This window comes from Equus quagga, chromosome 12, assembly GCF_021613505.1.
Source record: "Equus quagga isolate Etosha38 chromosome 12, UCLA_HA_Equagga_1.0, whole genome shotgun sequence".
Classification (NCBI taxonomy): domain Eukaryota; kingdom Metazoa; phylum Chordata; class Mammalia; order Perissodactyla; family Equidae; genus Equus; species Equus quagga.
The window spans coordinates 97,482,606-97,495,874 of NC_060278.1; the positions used below are offsets into that span (position 1 = coordinate 97,482,606).

The window sequence follows — 13,269 nt, forward strand, 5'->3', positions numbered from 1 at the left end:
GCTTCCACCCACCAGATGCCAGCAGCACCTCCATTGAGTTCTGACAATCAAAAATGTCTCCAGACATTGCCAAATGTCTCCTGGGGAGCAAAACACTTGAGAACCACTGATTTAAAGTATTTCCCAGAGCCCAGAACACAGCAGGTGATTTGTCTATGAAGGTAGCCAACAATTGTTGAGCCCTTTACAAGCATCATCGATTATTCTCATACCCGCTTACAGATGAGGAAACTGAGGCACAGAGAGATTAAGTAACTGGCCCAAGATCACACAGCATATGAAAAAGTCAGGATTTGAACCCAAGCAGACAAACCCAAGCTCCTACCCATAATGCTTGACCACCCATGTTAGTTCTTGTCTCCAGAGAGCTCCCTGGGAATTCCAAACTCCTACTCCAGCATCAGAATGACACGTCTCTGCTCTGGGCAGCCTTTCTTGACGTCCTCCACTCCATCCAGCACACTCACTCCTTCCCGCTTTGCTTCCACTGAGCCATGAAGGAGCGTGGGCTTTCAACAAGGCAGACCTAGGTTCGAACGCCAGCCCGACCTCTCATTCAACGGCTGTGAGGTGCCTGGTAAGTGGCTCCCCCTCTCTGAGCCTCGGCCTTCTCATCTGTAAAATGGGTCCATCCCCTGCGTCACACAGCGTGGCTAAGAGCACAGACTCTGGAGCTAGAATGCCAGGGTTAGAACCCCAGCTCTGCCACTTCCAAGCTGTGGGAGCTTGGGCCGGTGGCTAAGCCATGCTGTGCCTCAGTTTCCCCATCTGTGAAGGTGGCTAATAACAGCACGTGCCCCACTGAGCTGTGCGAGCATAAATGAGCTAGCAAGCATATCCTGAGTGCTGTGAACCGTGCCTGGCACTTAATAAGCGCTAGAGCGGTGCTGGCTGCGGCTCTCAGGAGGCCTCCGGGGGGACAGAGAGGGCATGAATAAGGCATGCAGCCCGGACATCAACAAACTGGATGCAGCCTCCCAGAGACCGGCACATTCCTGCAGGAGAGCTTAACATGGCTGAAATCAAATCCCCCTCTCAGCCCAGGCTGCTGGTAAGGACCCCCACAGGAGAGGAGAGCAAAACGCACTGGCCAGGGGGACCCCTGGGCTGGTGGCAGGGGCGGGCTGGCCTCCCCAGCGCATTTCCGATGTCTTTATCAGACTGGGGATCTGTTCTGTGCATCATAACCCGCAGCCCCCCCCCCCCAAACCCCCAGCACAGGCTCATTCTCATTGGCTGTCCCTGCCTTGTGAATGTCGGGGACAAGCAGACAGGGCCGATGGCCTGGTATCCCTGTTTTGTGCGTAATAGCAACAGCCACATCCTTTATTGATCACCTACTATGCGCCAGGCACGGTTGAGTCTTCCCAGCAGGTGGGTTTCATTACCCCCACTTTGTGGATGAGGAAATTGAGGCTCAGGGGAGGGAAACGACGTGCCAGGAGGTGGCGTGGCCCTGCGTGCCTCCTCCCTGACCTCTCAGCTGCGGGGAGCAGTTTGCACGCACCTGTGTCACTTGTCCAGGGTCCGGCCTAGCAAGGGTGCTGACTTTGTGTCTTCAAGGTGTGGGGGTGTCAGGAAATCCTGCTCCTCCGTCCGGAGGGCCCCGTCCTGCCAAGCCAGGTCAGGAAACACAATCCTGCCCCCCGCCACCTCCCCAGGAATCACAAGGGCCTGTTTACACACCTGGCAGGAGCTCCGGGCAGCGGAAAGTTGGCTGAGCCTCAGAAGAGCGGTTCCGAGGTGACGGGTCAAATGGGCGGGGAGGGCACCAGGACCACCGGGCTGGGAGAGTCCCTCCACGCCCCCTCGGGGCCTCTGCCTTCCCAGCTGAAAACGAAATGGCTGGAAACTCTGATTCCAGCGCAGCTCTTCATCAACCGAGAGGAGTCTGGGGTGTTACAAAATGCACGTCTTCTGAAATCAGAGACAGCCGGGTTCAAATCCAAATTCATTCACTCACTTGTTTACCAAGCACCTCCTGTGTGCCCGACACTGTCCTAGGCACTAGGGATGCTGGGGGAACAAGACAGACATGGGCCCTGCCCTGATGTGGCTCACAGCCTCATGGGGGAGGCGGAGAGTGAACAAATAACAATTGCTTCAGATTGAGATGTACGCCACGGAGGGAATAAAACAGGAGGCTGTTTTAGAGAGTATTTTGTGGGGTGATGAGGTCAAGTGTTCTTGCGAAGGGGTAATCAAGGAGGACTCCTTGGAGGAGATGCATTGGAGCTAAAACTTGAATGACCAGAAGGATCCAGCTGTGGAAGATCAGAGGCAAGAGCATTCCAGGCAGAGAGAACAGCAAGTGCAAAGGCCCTGAGGCAGGAACAAGCTTGGTAGGTTTAAAGAACCAAAAGAAGGCCCATGAGGCTGGATCGCAGGGAGAGAAGAGAAGAGTAGGGGAGATCGTAACAACCCTACTTTCTTGTTCCTGTATGTGATGCTCTGACATCTTGAGACCTTGCTGACCCTGGAGGGTCAGCCCCTCCCACGGCTCGCTAATTCCTAGAGATAGTAAACAACTCACCTGTGTGTGTGTATGTGTGTGCATGTGTGTGTGTGTGTGTGTGTGTGCTTTTCCAATGTAAACCAACCCATCCAGAACCCACTCCCAACCCTCTCCTTCACTGGCTCTCTCACTCCAGGCCACTATCCACCTGCCTTAATCACCCCGGGCCAGGCACCTCACAACTAGGGACAGCCCCTTTGTCCCAGAGCCCACTGAAATGATCTAAATTCACCAATCTTAAACCTGCTTACCCTGACTTGCCCATTCCTTAAATACATCATACATCTCCAGATAGTGATAAAGACCAGGAAGAAAGAGAAGGCAGGGAGGAGAATGGAGTGTAAAGGCTTTGCTGTTTTCTCCCTCAGACAGGTGGCCAGGGAAGGCTTATCTTTGAACTAAGAGGAATGAAGTGAGGGAGCAGCCTCGCAGACATCTGGGAAAAGCAGTTCAGACACAGGGAACAAGTGCAAAGGCCTTGGGGTGGAGCACTCTTGGCATATTTCAGAAATAGTAAGAAGGCCAGTGTGGCTGGAGCAGAGGAAGCCAGCGGGCCAGAGCTCCTAGTACGTGATCAATAAACATGAGCTGTTCTTACCCTTTGTTGAGGGTTACGACGATCTCAACAGAAATAAGGGAGCTTGACCTCAGAGTCCCCTCACCCCTTACCTAGAAGTTAGGCGTCAGAGATTAAATGAAATGTCGCTGTTCTAAAGCGTTGATGACCGCGAGGCTGAGATGGGGGATCAGTGGACAAGGGGAGGGGATGGAGGAGCCCGCCCCCACCAGCCACTCATTCACTGCGAGGTCTCAGGCAGCCCACTTCCTTTTCCAGGCCTCCTGAAGCTTCCTCTTTGTGGAAGTTAAACTAGAACGATCGCTAAGTTCTGAAATGTGGTGACAGGGATTACAGTGAAAATAGCTGACATCTACTGAGCTCTAACTACGAGCCAGCACTTCGCAAAGCACCTCAAACGTGTGAACTCATTTCATCCCCACACACCGTGAGGTGGAAGTGTTAGGAGACCCCCTCTCCAGATGAGAAAACTGAGGCTTAGAACTGACCGTTTCAACACAGCCCATTCCACCGCTACAAGCGTCTCCCATTTCCCCCCCAATTGGCTTCAAAGAGCCCTCCAAGGAAAAATATGTAAAGGTTAGATTGTGAAAGAACCAAAATGTATGGGTATCTAAGATGGATTGTTTGTATATATGAACCTATTTCTTCACCACAAAATTCTAGAGGAAAGGACCACGAATAAATCTGCTTCTCAGATGGGGAAAAGGGTTCGGAGAGGGGAACACTTCCAGAATCACATGGCTCAGGCGGGAGCTGGAGCTGAGCTCACCCAGATGAGTCCAAGGCTGGACCTTCTTCACCAAACCAGGCTGCCCCTGAACACCAGGGTTCGCCCCCCGGGAACGGGGGCACGCATGACGGGACACGTCTGTGAACGTGGTTCTGCCGTGTATGCCGTCCCTGTTGCTTCTGTAACTAAGTGCCCCAAACCCAGCGGCTTAGAGCAACACAAAGCTGTTCTCTTACAGCTTTGCAGGCCAGAGTCTGAAATCACTCACTGGGCTCCATTCAACACGTCCCGTCGTCAGGGCTGGATCCTTCTGCAGGCTCCGGAAGAGTCCCTTCCTCACCTTCTCCAGCTTCCAGAGGCCGCCTGCATCCCTTGGCTTGTGGGCCCAGATCATGCTGCCTTCTGACTCTGACCCTCCCGCCTCCCTCTTGTAAGGACCCTTGTGATTACATTGGGTCCACCTGGATAATCAGAATAATCTCCTCATCTTGGGATCCTTAGCTGGATCACATGAGCCAAGGCCCCTCCTCCACGTAAGATAACATGCACAGCTCCAGGGAACTAGGCCATAGGCGTCTTTGATGGGCCGCTGTTCCGCCAACCACATGCTGGGAGATTTCCTTCACTTGACAGCGACCGAGTGTCATGGGGAAAAGAAGGTCATCTAGGAGCCCCCTCAGTTTACAGTCGAGGAAACCAAGCAGCCAGGCTGACAGCCAACCTCGAGAATCTCCAGACGAGACACATACACAGGCAGCGTGTCCAGTATTTCTTGAGATGAAAGGCCAACTTTGGAAGACTTCAGACCATTCAGAGAAGGTCAGTAAGGAACAGTGAGGTCACTCCTCTTCTGATTCTCTCTTCCTCTCATTCCTTCCAAAACAGTCTCAATTCGGCACTAGCTTGTCTTAAACACCTCTCTTGATCATTTCCTTCCATTTGTAACAAAGAAAGGGCGGGGCTCAGGCCCTTGGCTTCAAGCAGGCGGCAGTAGGTAGCCAACTAACATTGGACGTTTATTTATTTATTGCTAGTTTTCTTCTATTAGTCATTCATGATCCTGGTTTTCCATACATGGTTCTGACATAAAATTTCCTTTTTAAGTTATTGTATTCAAGTTTTTTTAAAAGGAGGGGAGGGCAATAAGGCATCCATGTAAAAAATTGGGAAATAATGGGAGCATATGAAGGGGTAAGGGGACCTGGCCAAAATGATGTGGGTGGTATTCAGATGATGGAAACCAAACCAGACCGCACTCCATTTTGGGGTGCATGTGGACAAATCCCCTGTCCGAGCTCTCTGGGGTTCAGTGAGATGGTGCAAGTTAAAAGCGCTAGGCAGTGTCTGCCCAGAGAAGGTGTTCGATCCACAGGGTGTTTCCGAGGAAACTCCCATTAGACGGAGGCTCGTGGGCCTCTCAGAATCCTGGCCACCCCATCTTCCAAAATCCAGGACCAAGAATGAGGAGAAGTGACTGAAGCATATTTAGTAGCTATGTGACCTCGAGAACATTACTTAACTGCTCTGTGCCTCACTTTCCTTATCTATAAAAACGGGGATAATCATTATTCCTACTTCTTAAGGCCGATGTGAAGAGTAAATGAGCTAAATGTGAAAGACATGGAAAAAAGCATAGGATAAACGTGAAAAGAAAAGGTCCGCAGTTATTATTATCATAAACTCTCACTCTCTGTTTGGCATCGCACTGGACAATTTCTGTATCATCCCGTAACTGAGTCTTATAGTAGCCCTTTGGGGGCGGGAGGCCTCTCCACTTCACAGTGTGGAAACCGAGGCTCGGAAATCCTAAGTCTCCCAGCCAGGCTACCCCGTCTCATAGCTGAGAGCCAAGACCCCGAACCAGGTCTGCCCAACTCTATGCCCACGCTCTGTCCATCACTAACTGCTCTGAGTCTCAGCTTCCCCGTCTGCAGAATGGGAGTGTGAGAGCACACCTTGAGCACTGGATACACGGAAGAAGTCACGTGCAGGCACAGTCTACGATTTCATCGTGCCCAAATACTAGCCGGGGAGGAAGGCGACATTACAGCCACGCTATAAATGAAGACACGGAGGCCCAGAGGAGTAGGACTTGCCCAAGGTCACAGAGCAAGTATGTGGGATGAAAACCCAGTTCTGATGCCAAAGACTCAAAACTGGGGATGAAATGACCACTTTCCTGGTCACCCACTTAAATCCCCCCACCCAAGAATCAGACAAAAGGAAGAAAGTGAGCCCTGACCTTACAGGTGTATTACCATCCCCGGAGAAGATCCGCCAGCCCAGAACAAGTCTGCTGCCAGCCAGAGCTCCTACCTTTGTGCAACACGAAGAGGGGCCCTTCCTCAGGCGGATCCAGCACCACGGTGCACAGCTCGGCGTGTGCAGCACAGACTGGTTCAGTCTCACTTGCCTCCTCAAGGCCCTTTGTGCAGTGCACAGCCTGCACAACACTCTGTAGCAGTCCTGCCTAGAACACCGCAAAACTCCTCCTCCTCAAAGCATCCTCAGAAAGAGTCACCTGTGGGTACCCACTGTAACAACTCATCTTGGCCAGATGGTCAGTCCAGCTTAATTTGCGTTGAGTGGGGGCCAGGCAGGAAAGGAAGCAGGACTTCTCTGCAAACACTTGGGGCTGGAGCTTACTGGCAAACCTGCTTTCACAGTCTCGTCTGTACCCACCACTGCCCACGGCCACTCTCCAAACCTCCAACTCCCAGGATGGCCATTCTTGGAAAACCAGGAGGCTGTCCCTCCAGCGGCGCCCTGACTTCCTAAGTCTCCAGCACTCTTCACAGCAAGAGCTGAGCTCTCCCGTGGCGCTAGAAATTGCAGCCACTGCATTCCAGAAGAGCACCCCACTCCTTCCTGTCCCTGCTGACTGCGGTCCTGAGCCAGGAGGATATAATGTAAGAATTGTTCCCCCAGCTCTGCCCTGCAGACCAGCTCACCAGTCACCCAGGCACAGGTGCATGAGGGCCAACCCTTCCAACCACACAGATGCCCAGAACACTAGAGCAGTGGTGGCCTGGAGACGCCATCAAGCTGGAAAACCAGGACCCAACAAGAGGCAAATGGAAATGCCCAAGCATCTCACACTTCTGTCCTTATCTGATATCCGCGATTTTGCAAAAGTTTCTAGGACTCCACCTGTACAACATGACCCGTACGGGGGGTCCAGAGTTTCTGGTAAGAGACGCTTAGGAGTGGCAACCTGACGCCGGGGGTGGGGTGGACACCGAGGACACTTGCACTGAGGCTGCATTTGTGCGGCAAACACCATGGTTTTCAGTTAGACCACCGGCCTTTGTCTGGGGAGGTCATCACAGGGCTAAAACTGGCTAAGATCCGGGAATTATCTGGAAGCTGTGTTTGCAGAGTACACCCACTCTGTTTTCTTTAAATGCATGTCACAGATCAATAAAAACGGCAATGTCCTCTGTTCAATGTTCTCTAAGGATACTTTTATTGACCTTGTACATTAGACTGAGAAACATGTCATTATGCAAATCCAAGAATATAATGATGATAATTTTCTCTATATATTATTATGTGGGGGAGGGGGCTTCGCGTATGCTGATACAGATTTTGAGGGAGGCTAAGGTCTCCCAAGAAGCCAGACCTGCCTCCTGGGAGCAGGCCCTGGTTTATGAGCCACTTAAAGAGGTAGTGACATCAAGGGCCACACAAAAGCTCCCACCAGGGAACCAGAGGGGACCAGGAGAGGTTCTAACTGAATTATGAATAAGGAAAGGATGCTCAGCACAGTGGTTAGGAGTACAGACCGCATTCCAGCTTGTACAGGCTGTGTGACCTTGGGCAAGTCCCTTGCTGAACTTCCATTTCGCCACTTGTTCAATAGGGATGCTGATAGCAGCTGCCTCCCTGGTTATGTGGACATCATATGGGACAAGGCCTGAGAAGCCCTTCGCATGGTGCCTGGCACATAGTATGACTTGAGCATTCAATGGAACACCTTACTTATGAGGGTGACCACCGCAGCAGGGGCTACAGGCACTCCGCATCATCTGTGCGCGTCAGGGTTCACCCGGAAGCGGATTCACTGCGAAGCTGATGAAGCTTAAGCCCCGACGCCCTGCCAAGCCCTGTAGTGAATTTCGCATTGCAAAGCTGCACACTTTTTCCTAAAGAGAGCCCCTCAAATGCTGTACGCTCTGGCCCCGTCACACTGGGATCTGCCCCGGGTTCCCAGCTCCTGCTAGAGGGCAGAGCAGAGGGAAGCTTTCAGAAGCCCCTGCCGCGGAGACGGAGGCCTGTGTGTTTCATCTCTTTGTCCCCAGAGCTCCACCTGGGACCTCGCAGACCATCCGTCCTTCCACCAACGATGCCTCACAAAGCCAGGTGACTTCCTCGCTCAACCCTCACAGCGATTCTGGGGGCTAGCATGGCAATCGCCCCATGTGACAGACAAAGACAGCGAAACCCAAAGAAGAAAGGTTTGTCCGAGGTCCTGAGGTCAGCAAGTCGCCCCGGATGAGCTGGTTTTTGAAAAAGTGACCTACTCCTGATGCTGGCATTTATCGTTTTTCTCTGCCAGGTCAGGAAAGCCTAACAGCTTGGATAGTTCCACACTAAAGAACTTGCGGTGTATTAGCCCTGGATCTCCTTGGCACCACCTGGTATCACCTCCTCACTCCCGGCGCCCAAGGAGGGCCCCTTCCTCCAGGCAGCCCTCTCTGAACACCTCTCACGGCTCCCCTGGTCTCCGCTGATGGAGTCTGGGTAATACAGCACTAAAGTACACCCTCTCTTTACTTCTATTTTTATCAACATCTAATGTCTCATTAAGGGATGGTAAAGCAACTTCCTGCAGGTAGAAGCCTTGTCTTACGAACCTAGTGCCTTCCCATTATGCCCTGGATGGGCTGGGCACAGGTTAGGGACCCAACAGGAACCCGGGGTCCCATCTTCTTCCAGCCCCCACTGGTATTGATTTTTGTCATGACACGCAGGACTCAGTCCACAGCCTTTGATCTTCTATGGACTACTTTCTTTCAGAGTCTAGAAACAGGTCGGGTTCTGGAGTCTGACAATCCAGGACTGAATCCCCACTCAGTTGCTTGCTGTGTGATTCTGAGCAAGTCAGTTGATCTCTCTGATCCTCACTTCTCTTCTGCCAGAAATGGGGGAAATAATTCTGCCCTCTGAGGGGCACTGAGAGGTTGAATGACATGATGCACTGTAAGGCAAAGCTCAGCACTGCACCTTGCTCCAGGTAAGCATTGATTAAATCTTGGCTGTCCCCATCATGTAAGACGCCTGGAATAAGACCAGCCAGTGCATTACTAGGCACTTACTGTGTACCAAGCTCAGTTCTAAGAGATTGACATATATTGCCTCATTTAACATTCACAACCCTGGATGGATATGGATTGGCACTGTCACGTCCCCCATTTTTACATAGGCAGAAACTGAAGTTCAGAGAGGTTAAGGGACTTGCCCCAAGTCACACAGCTTGGCATTCATTTAGCGTTCCTTGTGATTATCAAGTGAAATGTGCAACACAGCGCCCAGCACATAGTTGGAGCTCAACAAAGAGGAATCAGTCCTGTAGAAGTGAGAAGATCCAGATGGCCGGGTGGGACCCGGGCTCCAAGAACAGCTGGGACAGGGGGACACTGCTTGGGGGGGTTCACAGCGGCCCACGGCAGGGTAAAGGGGAGAGGGCCGAAGGGGTCTGGCGAAGCGGTCTAGCCTGGGACGCCAGCGGCTGGGGAGCAGAGGGTGCTGCGAGGCGCGGCCCCCGGGGTCCCGGGGGGCCCGGGGGCGCAGGCAGCGGACGCGTTACCTTGGGCGGGAGGGCGAAGACCACCGGCAGCAGCGCGAGCGGCGCGAAGAGCAGCACGAGCAGCCGCCGCGCGCTCCACACCTTCTTGGCCAGCGCCGCCAGCGCCGCCATCTGCGCGATCGTGGCCGGAGCGCAGCGGAGCGAGCGCGCCGCCCGGACTGCCCGCGCCCGGCCCGCGCCCGCTTAAAGCCCGGCGGCCGGGGGAGGGGACGCGGCGGGGCCCGCCCTCCGCCCGCTCCCGCCGCAGGACGCGGGTGGCGCCTGCTCGGGCCGGTGGAAGGGGCCGGGGACGTCCGGGAAAGTTGGGCGCGAGGACTCGGGAAGCGGACTCCAGCCCCGAGGGCGGCGGGGCCCCGGGCTCAAACCCGCGGCGGCCCAGCTCCGCGGCGGGGCGCTGGCTTAACCTTTCCGCGCCGCGGTTTACTCGCCCGTGACAACGTGGGGACTCAAGCGCTGCCAGTGTGACCTGGACTCAGATGCTGACTCTGTCTTGAGCGGCGGCCTCTGAGCCTCAGTTTACTCGTCCAGGCAGTGGGGGCGATGACAGCGATGGTCTCCACCAGACAAGAGGTCCGCTGGGAAGTTTAACTGAGATGATGCAACTAACGTGCTTAGCACAGTACCTGGCGCAGAGCATGCGCTCAGCCGGAATTGTTCTTGCAGATACTGTTATTCTCATTTTCTCCCAGAGACGCCCGGTCACCTGCAGGTCGGACGGAGCCTGCAGGAGCCTTTTCGTTCCTCTGGGATGAATGCACGGGAGTGCAATTGCCGGGTTGTCTGGTGGTTGCATCCTTAGTTTTCTAAGAAACTGCCAAACTGTTTTCCAAAGTGTTTGCACCATTTTACATTTCTATTAACAACGTATGACTGATTTCATTTTCCACATTCTTGCCAGCATTTGACGTTGGCACTATTTTTTATTTTAGCCGTTCTGATAAGGGTGTAGAGCTACCTCATTGTCGTTTTAATTTATATTTTCCTAGTGGCTAATGATGTTTAACATCTTTTCACGTGCTTATCTGCCATCTGTATACCCTCTTTGGTGAACTGTCTCTTCCTATCGTTTGCCAATTTCCTACTTGGACTGTTTTCTGCTGTTGAGTTTTGAGAGTACTTTACAGGGGACAGATAGCCGTCCTTTGTCAGGTATGTTGTTTGCAAATACTTTCTCCCAGTCTATAGCTCGTCTTTTCATCCTCTTCACAGAGCCTTTCACAGAGCAAACATTTATAATTTGGGTGGAATCAAATTTATCAATTTTTCCTTTTTTTGGATCATACGTTGTGGCAAACTCTTTGTATAGCCCTAGATCCTGAAGATTTTCTCATATTTTTTACAGGAGAATTTTGATAGTTTACAGTTTTATGTTTTATATTTAAGTTCATGAGTTAATTTTTATATAAAGTGTGAGACTTGGGGTAAGGTTTTTTTTTTTTTTCTATCACTGACCAATTGCTGAAGCATCATTTGTTTAAAAATTATCTTTATTTCATTGAATGGCTTTTGCACTTTTATCAAAAATCAATTTGGGGGTGCCCCATGGAGCAGTGTTTAAGCTCGCGTGCTCCACTTGGGGCTGGGGTTCACAGTTGGGGTCCCGGCCAGACCTACACCCCTTGTCATCCATGCTATGGTGGAAACCCAGAGACAAAGTAGAGGAAGATTGGCACAGATGTTAGTTCAGGACTTATCTTCCTCAAGCACAAAAAAAAAGAGGAAGATTGGCAACAGATGTTAGCTCAGAAAATCTTCCTCAGAAAAGAAGAAAAAATCAATTGGGCATATTTGATTGCTCTATTTCTGGATTCTCTATTTTGTTCCATTGATAGAACTGTCTATCCCTCTAGCAATGCCACACAGTCTTGATGACTGTTAACTATAGAATGTCTTGAAATTGGGGAGAGTGATTCCTCCCGCTTTATTCTTCTTTTTCAAAATTGTTTTTGCTATTCTAGTTCCTTTGCATTTCCATGTAAATTTTTAGAATAATCTTGTCTATATCTACAAAAATTCTTGCTGGGATATTGGTGGGAATTGCAGTAAATGTGTATATCAATTTGAGAAGCACTGACATCTTTGCTGTGGTGAGTCCTCCAATCCGTGAACATGGCATGTGTCTCAATTATGTAGATCTTCTTTGATTTCTTTGGTCAGTATTTTGTATTTTTCAGCCTAAATGTCCCATGCATGTTTTGTTAGATTTACACATAAGTATTACATTTTTTGAGCAATGTACATGGTATTTATTTTCTCAGTGCCCATATATCCACTGCTAGTATATAGAAATAAAACCGAATTTTGTATGTTTATCTTGTATCTTGCAACTTTGCTCAATTTATTTATTACTTCTAGGAGTTTTTTCCTCAGATTTGGGACTTTCCACATAGATAATCATGTTGTCTGCAAATAAGGACAGTTTTATTTCTTCCTTTCTGATCTGCATGCTTTATTTACTTTTCTTGCTTTATTGCACTGGCTAGAACTTCAAGCCCTATGGTTGAGTAAGAGTATGAGAATGGACATTCTTGCATGGTTCACAATCTTAGGGAGAAAGCAGTCAGTCTTTCACCATTAAGTATAATGTTAGCTGTAGATGTTTCCTAACTGCTCCTTATCAAATTGAGAAAGTTTTCCTCTATTCCCATTTTTCTGAGAGTTTTTATCATGAATGGGTGTTGAATTTTATCAAATGCTTTTTCTTTTGTCATCAATTGATATGATCAAGTGATTTTTCTTCTTTAGCTTATTAATATGATGAATTGCATTTATTGGTTTTCAAATATTGAACCAGCCTTGTATCCCTGGGGAAAATACCAATTAGTCATGACGTATAATTATTTTTATATTTTATTGCAGTCTATTTGCTAATATTTTGCATCTGTAATCATGAGAGAGATTGTCTGTAGTTTTCCCTTTTTTATTGTGCTTGTCTGGTTTGGGTATCTGGATAATACTAGCCTCATAATATGAACTGGGAATTATTCCCTTCTCCTCCTTTTTCTAGAACAGATTGTATGGAATTGGTGTTAATTCTTGTTTAAGTATTTATTAGAATTCCCCAGGGAAACCATCTAGCCCTGGAGATTTCTTTTTTGAAGGTTTTTAATTCAATTTCCTTAATAGTTATAGGGCTATTTGAATTATCTGTTCCATATTGGATCCACTGTGGTAATTTGTGTTTTCGAGGAGTTGGTCCATTCATCTAAGTTGTCAAATTTCAGTGTGTAGAGTTTGTTGTATTCCCTTTTGATGTCTACAGGTTCTAAAGTGATAGCCCTGATTTATTCATTCATTCATTCCTGATTCATTCATTTAACTTACACTTCTCTTTGTCAATCTTACTAGAGATTTTTCAATGTAATTCTCTTTTCAAAGAGCCAACTTTTAGAAGTTTTTTTTTGTATTTTTAATTTCACCGATTTCTGGTCTTATCTTTCTTTTTTCCATCCTTCTGTTCACTCTTCTTTTTCTAGGATATTGAGGTGGGAGTTTAGATTATTGACTTGTGATTTTTCCTCTTTTCTAATGTACGCATTTAATAATAAAAATTCACCTTTCTACACTGGTTTAGTGGTGTCCCACAAATTTTACATGTTGTATTTTCATTATTATTCAGTTCAATGTATTTTTTA

The 13,269-nt window shown here is 49.5% G+C and overlaps 1 protein-coding gene across 4 annotated transcripts in view; it reads right to left on the reverse strand.

The window, feature by feature from the left end:
• SLC13A3 (solute carrier family 13 member 3) overlaps positions 1 to 9,894 on the reverse strand; it is a 76,912-nt gene extending 67,018 nt beyond the window's left edge. For 2 of the 4 annotated variants that reach the window (XM_046679832.1, XM_046679833.1), the window contains exon 1: positions 9,635 to 9,874. In XM_046679832.1, coding sequence (XP_046535788.1) covers positions 9,635 to 9,745 — 111 coding nt within the window. In that variant the 5' untranslated portion in view covers positions 9,746 to 9,874. Of the gene's footprint in view, positions 1 to 9,634 lie in introns of all 4 variants that reach the window. The other 2 variants (XM_046679831.1, XM_046679834.1) reach the window with 2 other exon arrangements.
• Between the last annotated feature and the right edge of the window lie 3,375 nt (positions 9,895 to 13,269).